Source organism: Zootoca vivipara, chromosome 6, assembly GCF_965207765.1.
Source record: "Zootoca vivipara chromosome 6, rZooViv2.hap1.1, whole genome shotgun sequence".
Lineage (NCBI taxonomy): Eukaryota > Metazoa > Chordata > Lepidosauria > Squamata > Lacertidae > Zootoca > Zootoca vivipara.
Genome location: NC_142589.1, coordinates 58,643,299 through 58,670,710, shown reverse-complemented (window position 1 = coordinate 58,670,710; position 27,412 = coordinate 58,643,299). Strand labels below are relative to the sequence as shown.

General features: G+C 41.8%; 1 protein-coding gene across 1 annotated transcript; it reads right to left on the bottom strand.

The window, feature by feature from the left end:
• Positions 1 to 2,447: 2,447 nt before the first annotated feature.
• CLSPN (claspin) lies at positions 2,448 to 27,116 on the bottom strand. Its single transcript, XM_035119158.3, has 24 exons — positions 26,985 to 27,116; positions 25,741 to 25,870; positions 24,647 to 25,089; positions 23,201 to 23,359; positions 22,401 to 22,473; positions 21,961 to 22,069; positions 20,888 to 21,456; positions 19,565 to 19,756; positions 18,292 to 18,473; positions 16,455 to 16,657; positions 16,186 to 16,247; positions 14,967 to 15,172; positions 13,575 to 13,735; positions 12,630 to 12,856; positions 11,233 to 11,344; positions 10,717 to 10,795; positions 9,996 to 10,147; positions 8,507 to 8,671; positions 8,258 to 8,379; positions 7,576 to 7,706; positions 6,381 to 6,471; positions 5,635 to 5,717; positions 5,023 to 5,184; positions 2,448 to 3,525 (listed from the first exon to the last, which is right to left on the bottom strand). The coding sequence occupies exons 1-24, from the start codon at positions 27,000 to 27,002 to the stop codon at positions 3,415 to 3,417; spliced, it is 3,942 nt and encodes a 1,313-aa protein (XP_034975049.3). The 5' UTR covers positions 27,003 to 27,116; the 3' UTR covers positions 2,448 to 3,414.
• Between the last annotated feature and the right edge of the window lie 296 nt (positions 27,117 to 27,412).

The following is a 27,412-nucleotide window of genomic DNA, read 5'->3' as shown; positions in this document are numbered from 1 at the left end:
GCTAAAAACTGAAACTGTATGTGTGTGTTTTACACAACCATTGTTGTGATAAATAAAACAAGCCCAAAGGAAATTAAAAAGAGAGAGAAGACTTTTGTTTTCTGCTTCTGCACCTTGCTACAAAAGGACCTACCTTAATACATATTTCCTTGCTCCAAGGATACGTCCCATTCATCATTCACTGGAGAGGTTTAAAGTAATGAGATAGTTCTTAACATCTGAAACCAAAATTGTGACAGGATCGATCTCTCCCCCTCTTCATAAGACACACAGAGCCCTCCTTGCCCAGGGGCACAATCCTTGTCCTTTAACCCCATGGCCAGGAGCTGGGGGAGGAGAGGGGTTACTGAAAGATCTGGGATGGAGGACAGCGAGAGAGTTCACACACACACACACACACACACACACACACACACACAGGCTTCTTCTTGGCTTGTCCACTCAAAAGCCATTTTTCACATTTTGAAAATAGAGATCATTTTTAGCCTGGGTCCATCTGGTTTCTCAAATAGCCTGTCTCTTTGATAAATAACATAAATTAAATTAGACAAGACAAACAAATAGGTTTTTTGCTTCCCTCCCACCCACCCTGCTTCTCCATCTCTGCCCCCCATCTCTTTCAGGAAAGAAACAAAAGCAAATATAATTCAGCAAGTGCCTCCAGTCCCCCCAGGACCCGTTGCAGCAGGGAGCGAGAGTGATGATTAGGAACGTGTCTGCAATGTTAACCTTTAACACCAACTGTGGGCCGCGGTTGGCCCCATGCCTTTTAAACTCCTTTTAATTTCCTCTCCCATGAACCAGTGCTGCTAACAAGGCCAGCAGGTTAAGAGCTCTCTGGCTTTCTATAGCCCCTATTACCCAAAGATTGCAAGATCCTTCAGTTCAGCACTACCATTTATGCAAGCAGCTAAACTGAAGCATTACTAGAAGAAGAAAGAGCTGCTACCGGAATCTATGGTGGTGCAGCAGCTCTGGTCTAGCCTCCGCCTACTCCAAGCGGGTCCCATCATCTCAACATAAAGGTAACTTTTATTTTTAAAAGGAAGAGACAAAATTTGTGTATTATAAACCTACCCAAGCTTCCTAGCCATATGAAAATGGAGCTGTTTGTGCAGAGGCAGTGAACCCTTCACTATGAAATGCTTAGGACACGCAATGGGGAATGCAGGACTTCACTGCCTTGCTTGCGGACTCCCCAAGGGCACTTAGCTAACTGCTAGAACTGCAAGGTATAGTCAGTATCAAACAACATACGGCTCAGTGCCTACCAGTCCAGCGCCATCCCCAACCTGGTGCCATCTGGGCAAGGGCCACAGCTCAGGGGCAGAGTGTCTGCTTGCAAGCAGAAGACCTCAAGTTTAATCTCCAGGTAGGGTTGGGAGAGTTTCCTACTTGAAACAGAGCGGCTGCTGTTCAGTGTAGACAGCACTGAGATAGCTGAGCCAGTGGAATAAGGCAGCTTCCTATGTTCCTATCTGGAGGCAGCCTTAGGTATGTCTGCAAGCAGTATTGGGGGTGTGTGTGTTTTACCTGTGAACTCCTGGCTCCTTGGAGTAACAGGTGATGATCTCAAGGGGTCCTCTCACACTTCAAAAGACGAGGACTAATATCTTAATGGTCGTGTGGAAAATATACTTCCTTTTAAAAGAAAGACATGCCACAGCTCAGGCCAACGTGGGGCCCTGCCATCTACCTTTAAAAGTAGCCTTGAGGTTTAAATCTCAAAGTGCAGGGACATGCTCCAGTTGCTCAGTAGGGAAGCAAAGGCATTCTGTAGATGCTCAGCGTTACTTTGCTGTTTTATGAAACATCTTAGGCTTTCTTTAAAAAGGGGGCCTAGCAACATGGTTTTTTTTTTGTAGCCAAAGGAGTGCGCCAAAGAGAGAGAGCAGCAAGTGACAGTCTCTGCTTTCAACACTCCCCCAAAACAGGATACAAAATGCGGTTTTCTTGGTGCAAAAGAAAGAAAAGTTTTTGAGTATCACAGCTTTGGAGAAATGCAGCTTGGCAGGGCTCAATAGCTGCAGCTTTCTGCTAGGAGAAGTCATTTAATAAAAGAAAGCCCTTTACCTACTTTCTCATTCCTTGGACCTGACCAAATAGCTCTTGTTTCTGAACAGTGCCCTCAGGTGGCTGAAAACATAACCAGAAAAAGAAGGCTGAGAAAACCGGAGATTAACTCCATTGAGGGTGGAGAATTACATGCTCTAAAATTGTGCCTGAAGCTGTAACGTGTAACCATCTTGCTAAAGCTAAGCAGGGCATGTACACCCACCTCTGGAGGAAAGGTGGGAGGTATATGTAATAAAATAAAGTTATCAATATAAATGCATAATTTTAACAAAAGGCAGTTTTTAAGAGAAAGTTAATTCCCTGAGAAACAAGCTAAATAGTTTCGTATGGAATCTATAGATTAGGCCCTAACACATTCCAGGTTCTACAGTAGATTTAAAAAGCACTGGTTTATTTTGAAAATCTGCTTGCACAGTCTTAGATCTTTAATCATCTGTACACATCCATTTTTAACACTATACTTTCTCTCCGCCCCCACCCCCCTGGCAGAATATATTTACAATTCAGAATGACTCCTCTGAGATCATGGAGGTACAAATTTTGAGGATGCTTAGACGCAGGCAAGATGCTGTTGTAAGATGTCTTCATTGCAACACTTTCTAAATATAGCCATAAATATGTTCTTTATTTCCATTCATCTTTCAAATTTCAAATCTGTCCTCAAAAATTGAATGTAACTGTTAAAAAAAAATCCTCCCCCCCCTTTCTATTTTTCATGTTGAAAGCTTTTAAGTGTCCAAATAAAGGTATGGAGAACTGAGGATGCACAATGGGCAGAAGACGACTTTCCCTGCCTCAGTTTCACATGTTTTGTTTAAAAAGGAGGGGCAGCAACTGAACATGAGAATGAGGTGTGGGGAACAGAAAAAGGAACCAAAATTGCCTTTGAAAAAGTTAAAACCTTGATTTAAAAATGCCCTAGAACTTTCAGATATATATAGTGTCAGGATGCCCTCAACAACTAGCGAAACACAGGCGGGGCAGATATTCAGCCTCCATAATCATTTTTTTAAAGCATGAAAACACAGGCCTCAAATGCCTGGCCCACAACTCTTCTTGGGAGTGCAATGCAGGTTGTGCAAGTTGAAGGTAAGACCAATATAGAGAAGTCCAGGTTTGACTGGTACTCTAGCTGCAGCTGCATCCAACAGGTAGAACATACCCTTTCACCTGCTCTCTTATTTGTGCACCCAGGGATGCAGGCCAAGTGACATTCCAGGCATCTCATTATCAAAAGGGTTCCACTCTAGAGAGTGTTGCATCAGTTCCTTGCCTTGAGAAGTCTGTGCAACAGCTGGACTAAGACCAAGCACCATAGGTGCTCTCCACCCATGTCTTTTATCGCTCCAAGTACTGGAATATACTCCGGGTTTCTTGAGCTGAAGTGCCATCGATCCGTGGCCGTTTAGGAGAAGGTGTTGCAATGGTGACAGGAGCTCTCTTCTTGACCTAGAAGGTGACAGGAACCATGAGACCACAAAATCTTTTGAGCATGAGAATTTTTTAATTAACTTAATTGGCTCAGATATACATTGATACTGCAAAAAGAACACTGCACTCTGTGAGAAGGAGGGTCCCTGCTTATGTCCCCTGGACATTCTTATTTGCCACAGGCAACTGAGCAAGTGGCTATTTTCAAGTCTGGATTATATAATAACTCAGCAGTACATATTTGATTATGGACCATAGGATGGCAGCTGGCCTTTCCTGCTAAGAGGGCCATGTACCATTCCTGTCCTGGGCAACTTGGCTGGGTCGGGGCCCAAGCAGACAACAAACACAGTCTCTTTGTCACATTTAAGAAGGCGAGGTAGCTGCTGACAGCCAGGAAAACACTCAAGATAGCAAAATGTAAGAATTGCCTTGCTGGATCACACCAAAAGGTAATCTAGCATAGCAATGATCTGCCAGATGTAATGAGAAGGTTACAATCAGGTTCCTGGCCCTTTGCCCCCCACATCAGCCAGTTATCATTAAGCTTCTGTCACACATACCCCAAAACACAGGCACGTTTTCCCCTATTGGTTGTAAACACCCGACTTGTTAAATCTTTCTTCATATGGATAATGCTGCCCGTTTCTGTCCCTTCTCCAGCTTCCTTCTATCATTTGCACTCCTGAATATAAACTACTCTTCCTTACCTTCAAGCAGTGCTAACGAGTCCCCACTAAAGCACTCTTCAAGGAGGCTGACAAACCCAGAAAGGAATGAAATATTGTTGTGGGAAGGAGGGGTTCTGAACTCCTAGGGAGCCTCTACGGATGGATTAACTATCCTGCCCTAAAGCAGAGGTTTCAAATCTCAAACAGGGTTGTCATTGGCATGCTAAAGAGCACAAAGATACATAAAGAAGGGCATCTTTATGGCCACTCTAGCCCAGGTTAATCAAACCTGATTGGCAGCAACTCTAGCCCTAATATACAAGATCCTTTAATGCAAGTACTGGATTACTGATTGTGCAAAGTAATACTTACGAAGGTATGTGCTCATCTATAGCCCAAGAATCCACCCCCAAGGTGTTTCATTGGTTGTCCTATAAACAGGATTCTAGGATACTAGGAGGCAGGCAAAGACTACCCCAATGCTTGCTGCAGTTGGACTTTCTCCTGCCCCTTCCCAGCACCAGTTTAACACCAGCTGCCCCATTAGAAGGATGCTTTGTTTTGCCTGATGTTTAATGTTTTTTGTAAGCTACTTTGGAAGGACCGTGTTCTGGAAGGTGGGGCATAATGAATGAATGCCACATAATGCTGTTCTGCCTACAATATGAATGAGAAAGCTGTGCTTTGGATCCATAGCATGATCGTGTCTCAAATTGCTTGCCAGCCAAGAATGCAAATTCTGCCGCAGACCATTCCTACTGAGGCATACCCAGTTCAAGGAACAAAAAAATTAAAAGCAGACTAAGTAAATGACTCTGTTCAATTTAAATCAAGTTATATCTACCTGGGGCTTGGACTTCTCCTTCGTCTCCTCGCTCTTGACTGGGGAGAGTGTCTGGAAGACGAAATTTCTTGAGTTCCTGGGGGCGTTTGGGTTGAGGTCTGACATGGCTGCCAATTTCTGCAGGACTGCTTTGGGCCTGTTCAGCAGTGATCCATTCTTCAGCTGCAAAAAGGAGGAGGGGTGGAAGCCGCCCAGAGTGGCTGGGGAAACCCAGCCAGATGGGCAGGGTATAAATAATAAATTATTAATTATTAATTATTATTCAGAGGCATAACATTCAAGTAACATGACCTGAGTAGTACACTGAACACAATTTAAGCCTTCAGAAGAACTGCTAGTCAAGTTGTTCTTTCTGACAGGAAAAATAAATCAGGACTAGCAATCCACTTGCTCTCCATTGCTTAGTTTACTAAAATAAAATAATATAAGCAGACCTACAATGTTCAAAGAGAAGCGATGTGACTCATTATGCAATTTGGTACGCCTATCTCAAAAATTAGGCCCACCTTCAATTTTAAAGAAAGTTGTCTAGATGCAACATGAGAAATGAAGGGAAGAAATAATCAATTCTCAAAAGAAATAATCTGTTCTCAAAACTACTAAAGTACTGACCTGTGGATCACTGGCAGACCGGAAAGTTTCAAATGGATTTCTGGGTAGTGATTTAGCTTCCTGTACAGCTATTGAGGGAGTTGCTAGGAAAGCAAAAGACAGATAAAGTTTTGAAACTTTGCAAGAGAAAGACTAAGAACTGTAGCGTATAATAATATATATCTGCGAAATTCCCCTCCCAATGCCACTTGCTCTGTACAAAGGCAGCAAGGTTTTAGGAACAAGCCACTTGGAAGTATGGCCACAGCTGAGACCATTCAAAAAACCTGAAAATCAACCCTGTGGTGGCAAACACCAATGTGAAGTTGGCCTTCTCAGTTGTGGTGTTCTGACTTATGGAAAGCCCTTTCCAGAAAATTAAAGAAATGAGGCACCTGGCATTACCATAAATCCAAGGCCCAGGTTAAACCTACTCTTCTAAGCAAGACATTTGATGGCTACCGTTGATCTGCCATGACTGCAGTTTGTGGTTTTTTTTAAATCATATTAGCTGCTGCCTCTTTCATTGTTTTACCATCCTGTTTTTAAGACCGATCTGGCATTTTAGAAGTTTTATTTCTGTGAGCTGTTTTATAGCTTACCAATATTTAAAATGATATCAAAGTCTCACTAGGGTGCAAAAGTATTTTTTCAATCAACCTGCAGCCTTGGTGTGGAATTTTGGTGCTGAATTTTGGTGCCCACCCATCCCCATTCTGCTAGCATTCTGCTAGCATTCATAGCTCTTCAGTAAGAAACAGGTGTACCTTTCTTTTGTAGGGACTTGACCGTGACTTTTTTGGCCAGTTTCATGAACTGGCTGTTTTCATCGATATCCTCCTCTTCCCCTTTCTCCGACTGTAAATAAGCAGAATTTTCATTAGATCACATCATTATAAGCATGGAACAAAAAGTAACTGAAAAAAGGTGCAGTTTCTTTAATGAATGTCACTTTTATTAGTCATGTGCTTTTGCTTTTTAAAAAAAACACTTTGGGAGGAGCCCAACAAAACAGTTCCACTAGTGCAAATACTTCTGGAACTGCACAATGGAACTTCCCCTCCCTGCTTGCACCCCCTAAATCTGTTGTGGGTTTCCCTCAACCTTCCCCAAGTAGATTTAGAAGGCATAAGGGGAGAGGAGAGGGAGGGGAAGTTCTGCTCGTGCTGGCAGAATTACTGTATATTCCAGCGAATAAGACGACTGGGCATATAAGACGACCCCCAATTTTTCCAGTTAAAATATAGAGTTTGGGATATACTCGCCGTATAAGAAATACGACCCGGCGTATAAGACAACCCCCGACTTTTGAGAAGATTTTCCTGGGTTAAAAAGTAGTCTTATATGCAGGATTATACAGTATTTAGCTGGATACCACTCTTTGGACTTAAGAGGCCAGTACTAACTGTTATGAGGCAGCAAACTTGCATCTGTCATTGAGTGTACCCTCTTCAGGGAATTGCAGCCGATCTTACCTCTCTGACAAGGGATGCCAATTATAGTGCCTTTTAGAGGTATACTTAAAACAAGTTATGTATGGTTTTTTTTTAAAAAAAATACATATGTGAAATAACCCATAAAAGAAATTATTACTGAAATTTTGCTTTACTTGTAAGATACAGGCACAGTTCTTACTTCACAATCCATTAATGGACATTAACAATTGTGTTTTTAAACCGTTTCACCATCAAGTTTACAAACTCCCACAGACATCTTCCTCCATATTGCCTGCTATTTTATAATGAAGACTACCACTGATACAGGCCCAATGGAAGATGCTATCTTCAGTATTATTACATATTTCCTTACATTAGAATGTTTGCACCACCAAGAATACTAAGTGTCTATGGCTTGTAACCAAGAACAGATTGGGGGGGGCATTTCAGCTCTCATCTCAGTCTGTCATAAAAGCAGGCTAAATGAAATGGTCCAGGAAGAAGCCTATCCACGAAGGTAAGCTACCTGTTCCCGAAGCCACTGCTCCCGCTCAAAGCGCTCCTTCCTCCACTTCGCCTCTGTCTCATCCAGATGGTCTTCATTTTCATCATCGTTCTCTGCATCATTGTGGAACATATCCTGCTGAAAAGCATCGTCTGAAAACGGAGACAGAAAGGTAATTGGTTCTGGCCACTGCCACCTGAAATGCTCTACTTAAAAGGAAAAGTGTTAAATGCAGAAAAGCATTGTGGGCCTGGTGGGGGGGAAAGAGATGAGGATTTGGACTGGGATTTGGACAGTTGCGGTACGGACAGAAGGGGAAAGCGAGACACCCTCCTGCTGGAGTTTGGGATTACCAATGTAGTCTGCAGGACGGACAGCATATTTGCATAAACAGTATCAAAGCAGCTTACAATTTTAATACAATAAAAGCCACACAAAAATGTAAAACAGATCAGCAACTATTACATATTTCAGAGACTGAAAGATGGTGGGGAGTAAAGGTCTGTTTCTCTCCTCTAGGATCATTTGTAACCCACTAAGCTCAACACACACAAGCCATATAGGGTCTCAATAAGCCTTATTGTCCCCCCCCCCCCCGCCTGCGACCACAAACAGGGGCTATCAACTTGTATCAGGCATGGCTCATTCATCTTCATGGGTCACCAGTTGTGCAGGCTTGCTCTAGAATAAGACAGCATTATACCTATGTTCTTCCACCTGAACTTCCTCATTCGCCCAGGGCCATCACTGTGCAAATCTCCATCAGCAAGGTATCTCTCTTGATACAAGCGCAGCTGTCGTTTGTCATCATCCAGCATCACCTTCCTAAAAAGTATCCATGTTTAAGGGAGGGAAACTGAAATTAGTCTTCATTCAAAAACAAGGCTGTGCTTTCAGAAAAGCACAACCACAACAAACTGTATTTTAAGCTGATATATCTGCAGCTACTGACATGTGTATTTTGTTGACTTGATCCTGGAGTTCTGCATCTGTAGGGAGGACCTCATCAAGGACTTCATCTTCATAAACATCAAGTTCCTCACCGTCATATTCATCCTCACTCCCCATCTCACTTCCTGACAGCTCAGCCTCCTCTTCCATGAAGTCCTGCAATTTGCTGAAATGTTTTGAGGGGAGGGAAAGAAAGCCAGTATTCCAAGTTGAGTCTAAAAAGATTTAAGGAGCTGCTGCACTTCATCTTACCCAGAACTGCCAACAGTAGCTGGCAGAGTCTCAAATCCAGCCCTCCAAGACTCTGTTCTCAGCCCTTCAAGGAAAAAAACATTTAGACCTTGCAATGCAGGAGTCGAACTGAGACTTCCATACATACACAGGATGTGCTTAACTCACCAAAGTACAGCACAATGTGTGAGTACAACACTTAAAGATACTGTGAAATATTGCAAATCCTATGTTAGGAGATACCCTAACATGTAACAATTGTAATTTTCCAACATCATGCCAGTCTTTAAGGCTACAAAAGTTGTAAGCCTACATTTTTAAAAACTAGTTATGCATTATTACTATTAGTAGTAGCAGTATTACTACCGTATCATTATTTTATTAATATATGCCAAATCTATGCTTCTAAAAGATGCAACAAAATAGAAACAATTCAGTCCAAATCAAAATGAAGCAAAACAAGAAACCTGAGGCTCTCCTCTTTTCCTTTCATCATATAAAACCTTTGCCTTCAGCCGTGGTTTTTATTGTTCCAAATAAATTTCAGAAACATTTGTTGCCATTTATTTAATACAGAATTTAGTGTATTAATATTTTGAAATAAGAACAGATGCCAAGGGTAAACTGAATCAAGCTGGGAGTTTTTTTCCTTCCTGCTGCTGCCTTCTTGTGGTGTCTTCACAAGAGTGTGTCACTGAGCTCATTTCAACAGCATCCAGAAAAATAAACAGGTTAGCCCTCTGAGTACCCTTCACCTTGCCTGCTTCATCGTCAGCCCACCCTTTCCTTAAATGGAACTGGGCTATCAAACCCTGCAGTTGTTCAAGCGGCAGCTGATTCCCACTGTTGTCTCCTTGCTCCACGCTGCCTTCACCAACCATTCAGCGCAAAAGCAGATTTGCCTTAACCAACCCCCATATCTCAGTCTGTGTCCAATTTGCATCGAGCCATGGTCTGAGTCCGGGGTGGCTAAGGTTTTTGTGGTCTGAGGGCAACGCAGTCAGATAGGTAGGATCTAAGTAATATGTTGTTGTTGTTGTTGTTCACTGTTGGCTGACACTTGAAGGTTCCATGCCAGCCATTGGTGTGATATCACTCACACAAACACACACAGCGCTCCCCTGCCTGCAGATCAACTGAGGAGGTGATTATCCCCCTCTAAGTGCATAAAGTTTAGCAAATTCACCAAGATACTTAGCTTCATATACTGCATTGATCCTTTTATTGCAAAACTATAAAGGCTAGAAGGATTTACTTACAATTTCTTCTTCATTCCTTCCCTTCGTCTTAACACTTCCTCTTCATCATCATCATCATCATCTTCTACTTCATCTTCACTCTCTTCTTCCTCTGTCTCTCCTTCCTTTTCCTCCTCCTGCTCATCGTCCTCCTCCTCTTTGTTCTTTTCATCCTATCAATCCAGGAAACAATGTTCAGAATTTCCTTTAGTATCTTATCACCTCTTTTAATACCTTCTATATTTCAGCTTGTTCTTTTATTTAAACACCGTTAGGAGGGTGGTGTCTACATGATGATTGTTTAGGAGTATAGAAAACCCACAGAATGAGCTCCTGGGTGCAGCCTCCAGCTTCATTTAAAAAGTGATAGAAATGGGAATGGAAGAGCACAGGGCAATGTTGGTTGAAATCTCAGGAGCCTGTGGGGTGACTGAACAAGATATTGGGGCTTCAGTGCCCTGCATAGGTACTCCTCATGACTACTAAAGGCAGAATCAGTTACACAAAGTAAGGAAAATATGCAAATTTGCTTAGTATGCACATCTTAATTCGGGCTGCAGAATGGAGTTTCTCTTCAAATTCATTTACTCTGGGGCATACCCAGCCCTGCCCATTAGCTTCTGGTTGACTAGTTCAGTAGAACATTGGCTATAGAGGTGGGAGTGGAAATAGTTAAGGTTTTGTACGGAATGCATGCCTGGTGTTTAATTCTGGAATAACTGCAACAGTTCGCAGTACTTACTTCTTCACTATCGAAGGCATGGTCATCTGTTAAGAGACAGAAGTCTCCAAATTCGTCTTCCTCATCTTCTTCCACTTCTCTACAAGAAAGGATTTTTAAAAGCAGGGGAAAAAGACTTGCTTAGCAACTGAAATCTAGCAAAGTGGGAATGTGCCACAGGCCTCTCGCCCCTGCTGTACAGCCTATCACACCTAGTTAGCCATGACAGAACATGGTGAACAAAACAAAAAGCATTAGGACTTATCTATCCTCACAGTCTCCAAGATGTCACTGTACTTAGCACTGCCATGGACTAGCTGTGGCTAATTTTCTGGAGTTTAGTTTGGTGTAGAAAAGTAAACAATAAGGAGAGGTAGCACCACTTCTTGGTGATTAGTGAAGAATTCTGCTTAACTGAGAAGTTTTCTCCTCCCAGTTCTACCTATTATCTCAATACAAGGGATGTTTTCATGCTCCCTCTACTGATGAAGACAGGAAAACCATTGGAGAACTGAGCTGCACATCTCCAAGGCTTACCTGCCAGTTGAAAAAGAGCCAGAACAAAGAGCTACTGCCTCAGCCATTGGATCATCAGTGCTGTTCTCTTTTTCCAGTTTAGGGTTTGCCGAAGAGGATCGAATGGGAGAATCTGAGAAAGAAACCAGAATTGAGATGTCACTGGAACAGGGTCCAACAGGCAGAACCCAGCTGGTCCCAGATAAAGTGTTCTTGTATCCCCAGCCCTTAAACTTATTAAAAAGCTGCTACTGCTAAAGAAACAGCAATTCCTCTACCTAATACTGTATTAGGGGCTTTTATTTCTCTATATATTATAATGTAACATATTATAATGTAAGATATAATGTACAGCTCCCACTGGAGGGTTTGCATAAAGTCAGGGGAGCAGAAGAGAGGAACAATGAAAGGGGGAAAAGTGGCTGTTTCAAACAATAGCAAAAGTTTGAGTAAAGAAAATTGCAGTTTCAAGCAACACCAGGGGTTTAAGTAAAACAGGGATGGAGAGATACTAAGACTGAGAAAGTAACAACTGTCAACAATGGCAGAGGTTGGACCCAGCCATTGATACCCAAGATGTGTGCTTTTGAGGCCCACTCTATTCCTGTGATTGTAATCTGTTTAACTACTTCTATTTTTTTAAATTTTTTGAATTGGAACCTGCTGGTGAAGGGTAGGTAATAAATCTAATGTCAATAAATAATGATAATAGACCAAGCAGGGGAGACACTATGTTTAAAACTAAGGTTTGGGTACAGCAAGAAGAAATTTGGAAAGGCGCTGGTGTGCTAGCTTCTGTGTTGCACCCTTCTCTGCTATTTCTCCTCATTAAAACGATTTGGTTTCAAAAAAGAAAAGAAAAAACCTCAGTGTCTTTCCATCTCTCCTTTACTCAAACTCTACTGTTATTTAAAACTGCAATTTTGATCTGTGTCCCTCTACCCTCACTTTACTGAAACTTCTGCCAGCTTGAGGAACTTCTTTCCTAGAATGGGACTTCTTGCTCCCTTGACAGTGGCCTTCAGTCACAACAAGAACTCTTTGGGCAAACAGTCAGACTACTGAGCTGTTGCATTTTATACAGGTTTCCTTAATCAGATTGTTATATATGCTGTTCTCACCTCCTTATCTTGTTTACTGTTTTCCTACATGTGTCTACTATGCTGCAAGCAGCCTTCAGCAGTGTGTAAATTGAAAATCAGAGTAAAAATTATTTTTAATTGAATAAAATTGCCATTTTAAAAAAAAATCCACAAAAAACTGTTAAATTTACTTGCCAAAACTAGGTACCAGTACCTACTAGCCTCTTTCCCTTTGGTTTGATCATCATATTCTGGGTGTAGAATTTAGCAAAAGCCTACCAAAGGTGGTATGTGCAACCCCAGCTCTTGCTATGAGGAGCAAGATCCACAACTCACTCTGAGAAGCAAACTTTCCAGAGCAAAGGTTGAGCAGCTCTTCCATGTTCTGCTTCTTGCCATGGTAATTGTCGGGAGGACACTTGTTCTGAGAGGCAAACTGGCCAGAGCACAGATCCAACAGCTCATCCATGTTTGCATCCATGGCGTTCTCATCCATGCTAGCCAACGGTAGGCGATCCTTGGATGACTGGTATTTGTTCCGGTGATGGCCGACATTCAAAAACCTGAAAGCAAAATTAATGACCGGCTTAACTTTGTGTAAGCTGCCTTGGGAACCTCTTGAAGGGTGGGGTATAAATCAAAATAAAAATAACTTGAAAATGATTTCACTCCACTCCAGACTATGGGCAAAGTTTTTTACACCTTGGGTTAAGATTTGGTAGGGCTGTGGGCCCTGTATAAAAATTGTTTTCAGGCTAGATTCATTCCACGAGCTGCCAATAGGCAAAAGGATCAAGACACACACACCTTCCCAATAGGCCTGTGAACTAAATAACTCTGAAATATGACCTGCTGGTTGAGGATTTGTCACAGAGCCAGCAACTTGACTTCATATGCAAATTGCTAAGTCATTGAGGACACTGTGTCTTGGACTGAAAAGTGGAAACTTATTCTTTTCTACCACCATACTTCCTTCCTCTTGTGGGTTTCAGGATTCAAGCCTATTATCTACCACTAGTAGATACTGAGTGCACAGGCAACAGCAAACCAGCAGCTTCCATTTCTGAGACTGAGAAACCATTCCCTGAACTGTGGGTGCATTTCATCCCTCTGTTTATTTGTTCTAACCATTCACAATCCTATGCATGCCTACCTGGAAGCAAGTCCCACTGTGTTCGATGGAGCTTTACTTCCTAGTAGGTGTGTTGAGGACTGCAACCTTACTCTACCTATTTTGAAAGAGTTACTTGCACAAGTGAGCCAACTCTCCAAATTACATACCCATCCGCATCAAGCAACTGACTCTGAGTGTCGTCTTCTAGGGAGAACTGGAACTGGAACCTCCCAGCTGTTGGAACTGGGCTTTTCTCTTCAGGAGTAGCGTTGTAGAGATCTTGGGAATCCTCTATGGGTAGGGAAGGCTCAGATGCCTTCCCTGAACTCTAAAGCAGATAAGAAGCAGAACACAGTTAGATTCATGAATTAAAAGGCAGACTGCAGCCAAAATTCAAACTAGGAAAATGAAAAATTCAAACTAGAAAAATTAAAAGTACAGGCCAGAACTCTGCAGCTAACAAACTGAAGCAATACAAAATTGGAATCAATTATAAATGTTTGCATACAAAAATTAATCAATTTGCAAAAACTTTGAATTTCTGGACGTAGGAAGCAAAGAAAGAAAGGTTTCCCTAAGGCTGCAGAATTAAAGGAAATACATTCTGGTCTTTGCTACTAGCCAGGGGAACAAGAGCTTTGGGATGCTCATCCTCAGATTCTCATGTTTAATTTTATGTATATGGTTGTTTTGTATCTTGCCCTGGGATCTGCTGTTCTATTACTATAAATATGCATAAATAAATAAATGCCATGGGTTAGCATAGGCAGGTCGTTGTGACCTGTTCTCAAATGGAGACTACAAGAGAGTAGCTTATTAAAACCTACACAAATACAGTTACGTCTGCTAAATTAATGAACTGAAGACAGTTCACAAAAGCATGGCTCTTAATAACAAGTGAAAGACGGTTGAGAGGTAGGGTCCAGGACACTACAAAGTCCTCATTACAAAATGACCCTGACCACCTAGCAAAAAAGAGGCACTCTTCCTGCCTCTCCTTAAGAAATTCTCAAGATTATTCCAACTATTAGCTGGCCACAAACATAACCATTTTGGACAAGACGCTTGAATTAGTGGTTGATGCCCAACAGACACTCTTTGATGACACCAATTTTCTAGAGCTATTTTGATCGGGTGTCTGGTCTTGTTTTTGGCACTGAAGCAGCATAATCACCCTTTTGGATGACCTGTGCAATGAAAAGAACAAGGGGAGTGTGACCCTTCTGCACAGTTTAAAGGGTGTATCTCATGTGTATGGTGTGCTTAAGTTTCTGTACCTATGGTAAACACTGCATTAAAAAAAAACTCCACACTTCACAAATACTTGCTATCCATTATGTATAAAGCATTTTCTTAGATGCCACACAGAAGATTTAAAAACAACAGCAGCTGCCTGCAAGCTCACCATTTAACAGACATGATTCAAAAAGGAAAATCGAGTGGAGAGGGATGGGGGGGGGGAGAAGCAAATTCAGGTACCAGTTCTTAAAGTTACATATTTGCTCTTCTGAGTGACCAACTGCTATTAGTTAAAGATTCAAAAAAGATCAAAATCTGACCTTGGAAGCAGAACTGATGAAGCTCGTTTTGAAAAAGCCAGGAGAAGGAGAGCGGACGACTCCAATGGCAGACAGAAAGTTGCCCCCGCGTGCCAGTTGCTTATTACAAGGTTGATAGGAGGGAATCATAGATCCAATCAACTCAAAGCTGCTGTTGTGACTGTTTTCCTTTGCCAAGTTCGGCAGTAAAAATGAATCTTCATCTTCTAAGAGAAGGAAAAGGAAAGTGAAAAAGGCCTACTAATTTTTAGAGGAATTAAAACAACCTGAGCTGGTTATAGAGGGAACAATATTTTTACTAGACAACCTGCACTAAGTGACATCCCTCTCCATGGAATTTGGGGGACGGTTGAGGTTTTGCTCAGACCCCAACTGTGGGAATTGGTTTATCACTGAGTGCCAAGCAAAATTCATTCCCTGGGTCTTCCCCAAAGAAAGTTCTGCTAGAGCACAAGTGTAAATCAATCCCACGAAATATCCTGTTTCCAGTAATGGCAAATCTTCAGTGTCTCACAGAAAGGGGAAACCACTGGTTCATTGAAACAGAAGTCACCAACAAAATGAAACATTTGCAATAACGTAGGGAAACAGCTGAACGTTTTCAGAAGTACAAACATGGAATGAGGAACAGCTCAAGCTACATAAAACAGCCCACATATACACTAAGATGATCTGCTCACCCAACTCCTTACAACCTAGTTATGTATAACTCATCCAGCGACTATATCCCATACATCTCTCTCCTAGTTTCATCTCTTACATACACAGCTCTCCACACACTGCTTCAATTCTAGCATGTGAAGATTTGAGTCAAGGACTTGCAACTTCACATTTTCCTTGCAGTAAATCCAGTGGGGTTCTGTTCCACACTTTAGCAGACCGTAAGCCAAGATAGGTTTGCACCAAGGCAAGCAGCGGATTGCATCTATCCCAGAGGGGGTTGTTCTATAGACCTTCCCAAAATTTAATCAACCTATGTATCTGTGTATTAAACTTATCTTGTAACTAAAAGAAATATATTGGTAATTTTTGAAGTATGCTTTGGTAAAATGCTTGCCCACGATTCAATCATGAAGAGAACAAGCAGAAAGACTTATATATAAAAGTTTTCAAGACATATATTTTAGTTACAAGAGTAGCTTAGTTTGTCGTTCAAAGGCACAGTATGAAAAAACAGACAAGATAGAGCATGCCAGCTACAGATACGCAGATATATTACCTGGCTTGTGTGATCTTCCCACAGCTTCTTCCACCTCAGCTTTTTCACTTGGAAGAAAACACCTGCAAGAAACAGTAACAGCTCAAATGAAGGATAATCATATTCTTAAAAGGTAATAAGGACCACTCCATAAATCAGGGATAGCCAATGTGGTGCCCTCCAGTTGCTGTTGGACACACTGGATGATTGGCTATGCTGGCTCAGATTGGATTCCAACAACATTTGGAGTTTACCATGTTGGCTAGCCCTGTAATAAAACTAAAGCTTACCCTGTTTTTGAAGAGTTATCCTTGAACAGCAGCAAGGTTGACTCCGTTGAGGAAAGTTTTGGAACAGCAGTGCAGTGCACAAAGTTGGCCGCTCTTTCCTCATCAACCGATTCTTTGTCAGTTTCTTTGTCACTATCTGCAGGGCCTTGCTCTTCCAGCTCCTCATTATCTTCCTCTGTCTCACCAAGAAGATACTCCACCGTCTAGTGGAATATACACACACATATACCAAATTCCACAGTGAGTGAACTTTTGCTTATGGATATGCTTAAACACAAATAGTTGATGGCTTCAAATGCATACACTTTTACGGCGACCAGTGAAAACTCTTATGAAATCTACTGTTACAAAACAGGACTTTAAAAAAAGGATTAGGCCAGTTGCTAGGAGACAACAGAAGAACGTTGCCTTCCTGACTTGCCTCTGCAAAACCCACAAGCATCTGGCTTGGCACTATGGGAAACAAGATGCTGAACTAGATAGACTCTTGATCTAATCCAGCAAAATTCTCATGTTATCTAGACTTCTTCAGTCTCTTCTTTCAATATATGCGATAAACCAGTTTCTAGCCCTTATAGTTACAGGCAACACCTTAAAAAGATGGAGCCAGTATCTGCCAAAAGCTCAGACTAAGAAAAGAGGTACTGTACAATAGGGGCCACCAGCAGCAAGGATAAAGAAGTGGTTGCTGATCACAGTTCCCATTCCCTACTTCCTGCCCCATCCCTGTTTTGGGATAACTGATCCAGAAGGCCAACACTTAATTTCTAGAGCTGGTCTATCTCAAACTACTAGTCTCCGGTTCAGAAGCCCTTCCTCCTAACATGCTGCAAGAGTATCTCAGCAGTGAAGAATATGTACTTCCTTATATTCTTTCTTCTTCTTTTCCCAATTCTGATCCCTAGCATTTAAAAACAGGTGCCAGGAGAGTCCGAGAACATGTTGAGCCCAGACAGATGCCCTCTTTTGCAGCTGGACATGATCCATCATGGGTGGCATAAACTCTGCAATAGAGGAATCTGCTGCTACTTGACATTCACAATGTTTTATGATCAGAGATTGCTCCCTTCGTTTTTGATTTGGCCCATTTTTATTGCTGTATTTTACAGATTCCAAGTATATTAATAATGTACCCCACTTTGATAATTCAGATCAAAACTTGCTTTTCAAGTCTTCTAAACAATTACTAAATTTTTGCAGAACTCCAAAACTTAGATGCAACAGTTGTTGCCTTTGTTTAATTTATTCTGCCTACAGTAAAATTGCAAAATTGGTCTTGCTAGGGGGGCAGATATGTATATTTAAGCCAAACTAAAGTACCTGTTAATCACAACTCTGCCTGGCTTTGCAATGCTTCATTTCCTTGCAACAGGGCTTCTAAGATATGCTGCTAGTTGATACTCTGCACAGCTATGTCATTCTTGGCCTCGTTTCCTACTGTCTCATATTCAGAGCCCCACTGTGTGGCTTTTAAGAGGTATGGAACGAGGCAAAGTGGCCCTTCAGGGTTCTGTGGCTACCTGCCTGAATTTCTGTATTTCCTCAGGGGAAATTGCTTCATAAATCAAAACAAATTTCTGGCTACAAAATTTCCAACAGTGAAGTGGACAAGATAAAAGCCTGGACTTCAGTGCCTAGCTGTGTGGGGAGCTGAAGCCACATTTACTTAATTACAATTTTTATTTCAGATAAATTTGGCAAAAGGCCAATATTAAACATGGCACAAATTCCTGAGTCTCATAGTTCCTGGACAGTTTTGTGAGAAGTCAGCAATACACTAGAACTTGTTGAAGTAGGCCAAAAGAGAATAAAATGTAAAACAAAATGAAGGAAAGACCTCTTGATTGCCTTCCTCTTCCTCCTCCTCAGATTCATCTGTCATCTCCTCCTCTTCCTCCTCCTCTTCCGCCATATCCTCATTATCCAATTTATACAATGCTTGCCGCTTCTGGCGTTCCTCCATCCTGCGGAGCTTCATGACCTCCTGCAGTTGAGCCTTAAGCATTTGTAGCTTTTCACCTGGTAAGCATAAATCTGCTAAGATGCACATTTTAACAGACACACAGAAATGTCATTGCCCCAGGCAAACATTTTAATGATGCCACCAACAATTAATTTTAAAAGCAATGGAAGTTTATTTGAAATTGGGGTTGGGGGTGTTCGGGAACTCATTTGCTGACTAAGAGAACCAGCAATTCCAGCTAGGAGAGGAGAAGGAAAGCTTCAGTCCAGTATACCTGAAGAAGCGGCCTGTGCCGATGGCCTTCTGGCAGGTCCCTTGCAGTGAGAAGCCAAATTACAAAGAACCAGGCAGAGGGCCTTCTCGGTAGTAGCACCCGTCCTGTGGAACACCCTCCCACCAGATGTCAAAGAGAAAAACAACTACCAGACTTTTAGAGGACATCTGAAGGCAGCCCTGTTTAGGGAAGCTTTTAATGTTTAATAAATTATTGTATTTTAATATTTCTGTTGGAAGCTGCCCAGAGTGGCTGGGGAGACCCAGCCAGATGGGTGGGGTATAAATAAATTATTATTATTGTTGTTATTATTATTATTATTATTATTATTATTATTATTATTATTATTATTATTCAGGCTTGTGAGATCTTATTTACCTGAAGCATAGATTTTGTAGGCAACGAGGGGTTAACTGGGGATACTGTATCATCAAGAGGACAGAGCTACTCGTCATGTGGGACTAGGGCTGTCATTCAATTGACTAAAATTTGGACAATTAAGGAAATGTGAGTCAATCAATTAAACCTGTATGAGCAACAAAGATTATTTTAAATTAAGATGAATAATATTTTTTGTTTTTTCTAAGTGATGCGTGCTTGTGTTGCAGTAGGCATCATTTTAGTCAGTTCCCTTTCTCAAAGGTGCTGCTTGCCATCAGCAGCTTTGCGAATCTGCTTTTTTAAAAAAAAATGTAAGAAACTAAAAACCTGCTTTCTAATCAAGGGCACCTTTTTAGCGTATCAAAATGTTACTGACTAAGTAATCTATATTGGTTGAGTCACCATTGCAGCTCTATTTGTGACAAGCACCCGAGAACTGATGGAAGCATCCCCACCCAATAAACCTTGCCCCTGTGCTCTCTCAAAGCGTACCTGGCTTTGCATTGGTTGCACCCTCCACAGTTTCTGCAGCCAACGTCACTGCCACCACATCTGCTTTCAGCTCCTCCTTGCCCTCATGAGTGGTCTCTTTCCGAATGATATTCAAGCCCACCGTTCGTTCTGCTTTTGGCTTGGTTGTGTAAAGTGCATGCTTCACAAAACGTTCCTTCAAAGCATCTAGTTCTGTTTTCCGGGGGGGGGGGGTTAGAAAAGAAAAGAAAACATTCTATTATTACTTGTTTGTGAAAGACTTTGTAATTTTCGTTTTTTTAAAAGCCAATTAAACTTACTTCAGCTGGATCTAAAGTTACCTAAAATCAATCAAGTTGAAAAATAAGAGTCTTCCTGTTAAGAATTGCCAGCATCTGTTGGGGTTTCTGAATTTTTTGTTGAAAGTGGGAGAAAATAGTTCTCTCATGAACGTAGCACAATTCTGGGGTTAAACCTATGAGCAAAAGCCAAATCTTCTGCCTTTTCATAATAATTTTTTAGTTTTTCTTGCACTAACAATTGAATAAAAGATGTCAAAAGTCTTCTTAACTCTTGATGGGTTTGAGACAATAAAATAGTGTCATCCCTCAAACAGCACCTCAGCTGTCAAAAATTAAGGGACACTTTTTAGGACACCTTTGGAAATTAGGAACTACATCTAGGTAACTGTGATGGCAAGCATTTGAAGAAGCCTTAAGGAGAAGGGCCGTAGCTCAGTGGTAGAGCATCTGCTTTGCATGCAGAAGGTTACAGGTTCAACCCCCAGCATCTCAAGGTAGGGCTGAGAATGCCCTCCATCTGAAACACTGAAAGGCCACTACCAGTCAGTGTAGGTTGTACTGGACTAGATGGACTAATGGTCTTACTTGATATAAGGCAGGTTCTTGTGTTCCTAATGGAAGAGTGCCGATTTATGTTTTCTACTGCTATGTGTCACAATTATTAATACTAGGTGGGTGGGAAGGCTTGTGAAAAAGTGTTCTTGCTTAAATATGAGCGAGAGACTCAACTAAACCATGCTAAGTGAATATCCTATGGAGGCCTAAAAACAACCTGATTTAAGCAAAGCATGTCACAATTCTAGACATGTTACACAGAAACAAATGATTTCAATATCCAAAGTGGCAGATAGCACCTGACCATTGAACTCAAACGTTTTAGGAGAAGATACCATGGAAGAATGAAAAATCTATTTTTTTTTACCTTCCCCTCCCCTACAATGCAAACTTCCCTAGCAATTCCCTTTTCAATCTTTTGTCATATAAGCAATAGCAAGAGAATAAGAATCACAACATAGCAAAATACTGGATGCTGGTACCACACCTCTGTTAGATTCTGGCTCATCAAGATTAATAAACGAATCATCCCCGGAACACAGCCTAGGCTTGATTGTCAGGTCTACTCCCAGCTCCCGAAGCCGATCTAGCTTGGACTTCTTTGTTTTTTCAGCAGGAGCTAACAACACTGCTTCCTGTGGCTTCACAATGTCTTTGGGCTTTCCACCCAGGTCTGAAGATTGCGCCTCCACTTGCTCAAGTAAGTTTTCTTCCACTTCATTCTCTACTGATTTGATGCATTCTGCAGGGATTTGACCAGGCTTTTCTTGCTTTCCAGAACTCAGCTCCTCCTTAAGGCACTCAATTTTGGAATCACTGCCCTGTTCATTTTCCTCAAGACAATATTTTGCCAAATTTCCCACTTCACCAGTAGAAGTTTCATCTGTGCTGGCAGAAGCAGGGTTCAAGGGGGCCGAAGCTTGCAGATCAAGCCCTGCTGCCAATACTCTCACTGCTGATTGGTTAAATTGTTCTCTCCAACTCTCACTGCAATCGATACCTGGGTTTTTTGGAACAGGACTTTCTTCATCCAGACTGGGCTGATATTTAGTTGATCTGTCGGGGGTGGGAATACAAGTTAGATCACTACCAATCTTAAACTTGTTCATTTGAGAAAATGAAGAAATCAGGCTAAGGGCAGAAAGCAGTATTTTGCCTATTTATCCATGAATAAAGGGGGGGGGGAGAGAATTACTGAATAATTATTACAGATTTCTGCCAATAGCTAGACACAGTAATGCCTTCTCATGTGGAGCAGGAGAGTTAAATTGTGCAACATGTTCTACTGATGTTCATTTTGTTTTAGCCCATTTTGAGTCAATTCAATATAATCATAATGAAAAGAAACCATCTCCTATTTTTTTTGTTTCTGATTTTTTTGATATGTTTTATATTTGTTTTATGAGTCTTTTGTAGGCTATCTTGAAAAACTAAATTAATGAAATTGTGATTTTAAAAAGATTAATTCTGCATCCAGTCCTATTCTATAACAGCACTACTACAACACCTACAGGTGCCTGTATCATGAAAAGAAACAAGTTAGAAGCAAGCTTGACTTACTTTAGCAAAGTCATAGCACTTCCCTGGAAGGCAGGACGAGGTTTGCGCTTGAAGAATTCATGGACACTTTTGGCTTCTGGTAGGTGATATGGGAGAGGGATGTTGGCTTCTACCAGAAAAGAAACAAAGGGATTAAACTGGTCTGTGTGGATACAAAGAAGGAAAGTTTTGAATAGTATGGCCTTGGTTTAACTTTTAATGATAAAAACACAAAAATCTTAAAAGGAACATATGAAGCTGTTTTATACCAAGTCAGACCATTGCTCTAGCAAGCACAGTACTGCCTAGCAAATGAATCTCCAAGGTCTGTGGCAAAGAGAGGTCCACATTCTGTTCTCAGTTCCTTTAACGTGTTTTTAAAGTGGGCGATACCAGGCTTTAAGAGAACCTGGAAACTTCTACATGCATACAGAATCTTGCAAAACGTTTTGAAATCTTACCTCTGACAAGCCGCTGAGTCTCGCTGTGCAGCTGTTTGATGGCTTCCTTACCCAGCTTGGCTGCCTTCCGCTCCTCAACAAAAATGAAAAGACAGCTTTGAGCAAACATGTGGCTTAGACACAATTAAAAGTTAGGCATACGCAGGATGGAAGATGAGGTGCTGTTAAGTACCATACAAAAAAGTGAGATAGAAACAAAACTAAAAGTGAATAGGTGTGGGTGTCATTTTTAGGTTCCTTCAATAGACGTTCCTCATATTCAGGCATCCCCAAACTGCGGCCCTCCAGATGTTTTGGCCTACAACTCCCATGATCCCTAGCTAACAGGACCAGTGGTCGGGGAAGATGGGAATTGTAGTCCAAAACATCTGGAGGGCTGAAGTTTGGGGGTGCCTGCTCATATTCATCCATCTTGTTTGTCATTTTCACTCTCAGAACCAGTATTGGTGGGAAAGGCAATTAAATTTAACATGCCAAAAGAAACTGTTGTACAGAGTATTGCATACAGAAATACCAAACATTTATTTCTGAGGTTTCTGTGGTGTTTGCCGCAGATCCCCACCAATTTCACACTGGGACGCCGTGCTTTGAAGATGCTCCAATGCAGTACATTTGGAATTTTCCTATAACCCTCTCCACTTGAATTCCACAAATATGGCATCACTTTAAAGGCTCTGCCTCTGGTCACCACCCAACTATAATTTGGGATCATCCAGTAAAACTGATTGGCAATATGTTCAGGTAAACAAAACAAAAAAAATACTTTGTATATTTTCCTTGGATGGTTTAGCATTACTCACCTTCCGTTTTTTCACTTTCTCTTTCCCTGCAGTTTTTATCAACTCTAGAGACTCTTCATCTTGAAGAAGGGGATCCTCTTCCTCTAAGCCATTCTCAAAGAGGTCTTTATCAGCCAGCAGGCACCCACTGTCATTGAAAGAAAACCTCTCACTGTCCTCCTGGCCCAAGAAAGGTAGAATATAGGAAATAGTTAGCAGTTGCTACCTCCCCCTCTTTCCTATATAAATAGAAAGGAAATCATTTTTTTCAACTGCATAATATGAGTTCACAGTAAAGCCAACCACGGGCGACCACCCTCCACTCATGTAGAAGTTACAATTCGGGGGCCCACACACATAAGTGAAAATCATGTAAGTCAGGAGCACCTGCTTTTTCCTGCTCTCCAGCTCTCTCTTCAATCCAAACTAAATATCTAGAGTTGAAGCTCTGGAGCTTGCTGGAGGTCACTTTGGAAAGTGGCTGCTACTCCTACTGCAGGGAGACTGAGCAACCTAAGCAAGCCCTGCTGAGCCTCTCTTCAGGGCCTCCTCCACCCTCACTGACATCATCTTTAGGATCTGAAGATGGTTTCCTTATAAGCCATGAAGACTCTCTCTTCTGTCATTTCCTGGTATGATTCCATTTTATTTATTTATTTATTTATTTCCTGGTGCCGCATACGTGATCACGCGTGAATAGATTGCACGTAAAAGTGGGGAGACGCCTGTAGTACAAAGCCCCATTATATACCATGCACCACAGTAGAAGTGGGGCATCTCTGGCCCTCCAGATACTATTGGAGTACAACTCTCATCATTCCTGACAACCATCACACTGGCTGAGGCTGATAGGAGCAGAAAGTCCAAAAACGTCTGTAGCACCACACGCTTCCCATCCTATTTGCATTCAAACCCTGACCCAGTTTAGACAAACAACATAACATGCAATAAAACTGTCCCTGGCCTGTACTGCTTCACACTGAGCAAAGGATTATATGTTGTGGGTAAGCATTCAATCAATGTTTATACATGGAAAATCAGCACATCAAGAGAAGCCTACATTAGATTACTCCTACCCATCACATTTTCTATATAAAAGTGGTGTTGTGCATGAGATAAGAGTTTTTTAGAATAGAGGGGAACATTCAATTATGCAATGGCCATCTGTCCTCTTAAGTGACATGAAAACAAGAACAGTTGCATGGTGAGCTACTTATCTAGACTGTGCCTTATTCTCTCCTGTTACAGCAGCAAGTTGGACTACCATACCATAATGCTATAACTGACATTTCAGTTTAACAATGCAGCTGGTGAGACACTTGTGTACATGCCAGTCAATGTAACATGAGGCATGAATCACAAAATATAAATACATCACTTGGCATTAGACTGGACTTTACCTTGGGTGCACACAATGACTCCATCAAAGCCCAATCCCTTAAAATGTTCTTCTCATTCCCAACATACCTTCCCTTCTTCTGCCTCTCCTTTCTTTATGGTATCTCTAATAGCTTTCATTTTTTCCTCTTTCTCCTTCCTCCTTTTCCTTGGGGCACCCTTTTCTTTTTCAATAATTTCCTTTATACAATGGATTCTGTGGTTCTTGTGTTTTTTCCCAGAGTTCTCCAACTTATGTTCAGACAAACCAAGCTCTGGATACATTCCAAGGTTCTTATTATGGAATAAGTTGTCCACTTCATCATCATCATCACTGTCTTGCAGAGCCTGGCAGATTAGGTTGGATTTCTTCTCCTTAGCAGCAAATGTATCATCATTTTCCTTCATGCTTTCCATATCCCCAGTTGCAGCCTCCGATTTCTCAGGAGCCAGGTCTTCTCTTTCACTGTCACTGTCTGGGAGGAACTTCTTACATTTGACTCTCTTAGTCACATATATCTCTTCATCAGAATCTGTCAAAAATATAAGTTTCACATCTTTATAGCATGCATCTTTATAAACACTTAAAAGCAGTTAAACGTATTTCTTACCCTCTTTTCCTCACTTGAAATATTGCAGATTCAGTTACATACTGCAGTCAAAGATAAGCAACGCTGAATTCAATGTAATTTAATTGAACTTTATTGTGCAATTTAGCTCCTGTAGGCTCTATTTCCTCCCTGCTCCGGTAACAATCCACAAACTACTACAGCTCATAGGAGTGTAAGGACCAGATGTGTGCATGTAATTATTTCCTTCTTAAATCGGCTTCAGCAAGCCTTGTTATGTTTTGACTTTTAATGTTCAGTTCTATTGTTTTCCACTTTGGAAAATACTAAGAAATATTTATTATTTTTTTAAAATCAGTTTCAGGAAAGCAGTCCCAATATCAAAATGGCTTTCAAAACTTTGTGGGAGAGAGGGGTAGGCAGCGAGGTATCAAATATGCATGTAGAGGCTCCTATGAAAAATGGATTAACTTACTGTGTGCATGATGTTGGGTAAATTATATATGTCACATTTATATATGTTAGAGATATTTACTGTTGTATAGGACATTTCTTTGAAATAATGCAATGACCTCTATAACGCCCTTTTGTTTTTAAAGACAGTAAATTACTGACCTTCACCGTCAACAGATGCAACTCCTTTGTTTATCTGTGTTGGAGAAGTCATTTCACAGCTTCCCTGTCCACTGTCTGAATCGCTGTCAGACACTTCCTGAGATTTCAGATCCTCGACATCCAACTGAATCTGTAAGCCACAAACATATATAAGTATGACAAAAGAGACAAACACATGCAAATGTTTTGATAATGGAATTTTAAAATAGAAGCCAACTCCAACACCATTCACCTCCCAACTGCAAAGAAAATGACATCGGGCCCTTAGGAGCAGAGTTCTTCAGGGTTCCATTCTATACTTAACAATTGTCTAATGTCTGCATGGCAATATTGCCCAGAGAGTGAGTCTGGCATGATTAACACAACAGTGACATGCTTCTTGTTTAAAAATCAGAACCAGAAACTGCTGCATGGTACATTGATCAAACTTAGCATGCTTATCAGACTACACAGTAGAAGTTCCCACGGATGTAAGTTGTACAGTATAGTGTAAGGATCAAAGTTATACAAAGCAGGCATGGGAGAGAGATTATGAATCCCAATGAAGGCATTGGGCAGTGCTAGTTTTGCTCTGGTTAGTATGTGTGCAGTGGGGAGAGGCACTCTTCAACAATCTCCCACACTTTTGAGTACACAGGTCCGCGGAGTACTTAAACTGAAAGTACTCAAACCGAAGTATACTTAAACCGAGGTGAGGCTGTATATTACACTCCTATCAGTGACATCCTGATGACAAGACATCGGCGAATGTTAATACAGCAGTCGCCTAGGAGACTAGGGTACAATTCCCCCCTTAGCCATGAAGCTCACTGGGTGACCGTGGGCCAGTCACTACCTCTCAGCCTAACCTACCTCACAGGGTTGTTGAGGGGAATTAAACGAGGAGGGGGTAGGACCATGTAGCCACCTTGGATGAAAATGTGGGATAGGAAGGCAATGAATGAATAACAAAACAAAACAAGACAAATTAAAAGCACACACACACACACACACACACGAGTCTGAAACGGTAGCAGTGCATTCCCCCTCCGAGGACCATACAGTAGTTCAAAGACACTGGGGGGGGGCCAGGACACCCGAGGTTAGCCGCAATGTATGCTGGGAGTTGTAGTTCTTGCTCCCTTAGGTGCTTCCCGCGGGGCCGCCGACAGCCGCCAAGACAAATGTCCTCCGTTCCCTCTCGCACCGCCAGCCACTGATAGGCGGCAGTTTCCAGGCGTGAGCCAAACCTACACTGGACTCACCTCAGTCGCCGCCGCCATGGCGCCCGACGCCGATGAGCGAAAAGCGCCAAAGCCTCCCTCGCGCCTCCGAATTCGAGTCTTCCCGCTCTTGCTGAGAGTTTGCCCCCCGCTCCTCAGACCTTAGCCAATCGCAACTTGCCTCCGCCCATACGCTTGTTGTCATCCTGGCATGAACCAATTGAGAGGCAGGATTTCCTCCACGGCACCGCCCCCGCGTATCAAGCGTTAACCCCTCTCTCTTCCCGTAGCAGAAAGAACATAGAGATAAAATATTGCAGAATGGCAAAATTCTGAAAACAAGGCACTTCCCTGGTTTGATTTTTTTCTTCTTTCCTTTCTCTCCAGCCCACAAGAAATAAAAGAGCGCGCGTGGGGTGGTGGGGTGGAATATCCATATTGCAGATGGGTGGTGTTTGTCGCGAAAATGG

Excerpts from the sequence above, each read along its gene's own strand:
- CLSPN (XM_035119158.3), bottom strand. Across the intron at positions 25,090-25,740 it reads TGCATCTGTTGACGGTGAAG|ATTCTGATGAAGAGATATAT; the intron begins GTCAGTAATTTA and ends TATTTTTGACAG. Across the intron at positions 5,718-6,380 it reads CAAGTCCCTACAAAAGAAAG|CAACTCCCTCAATAGCTGTA; the intron begins GTACACCTGTTT and ends TTGCTTTCCTAG.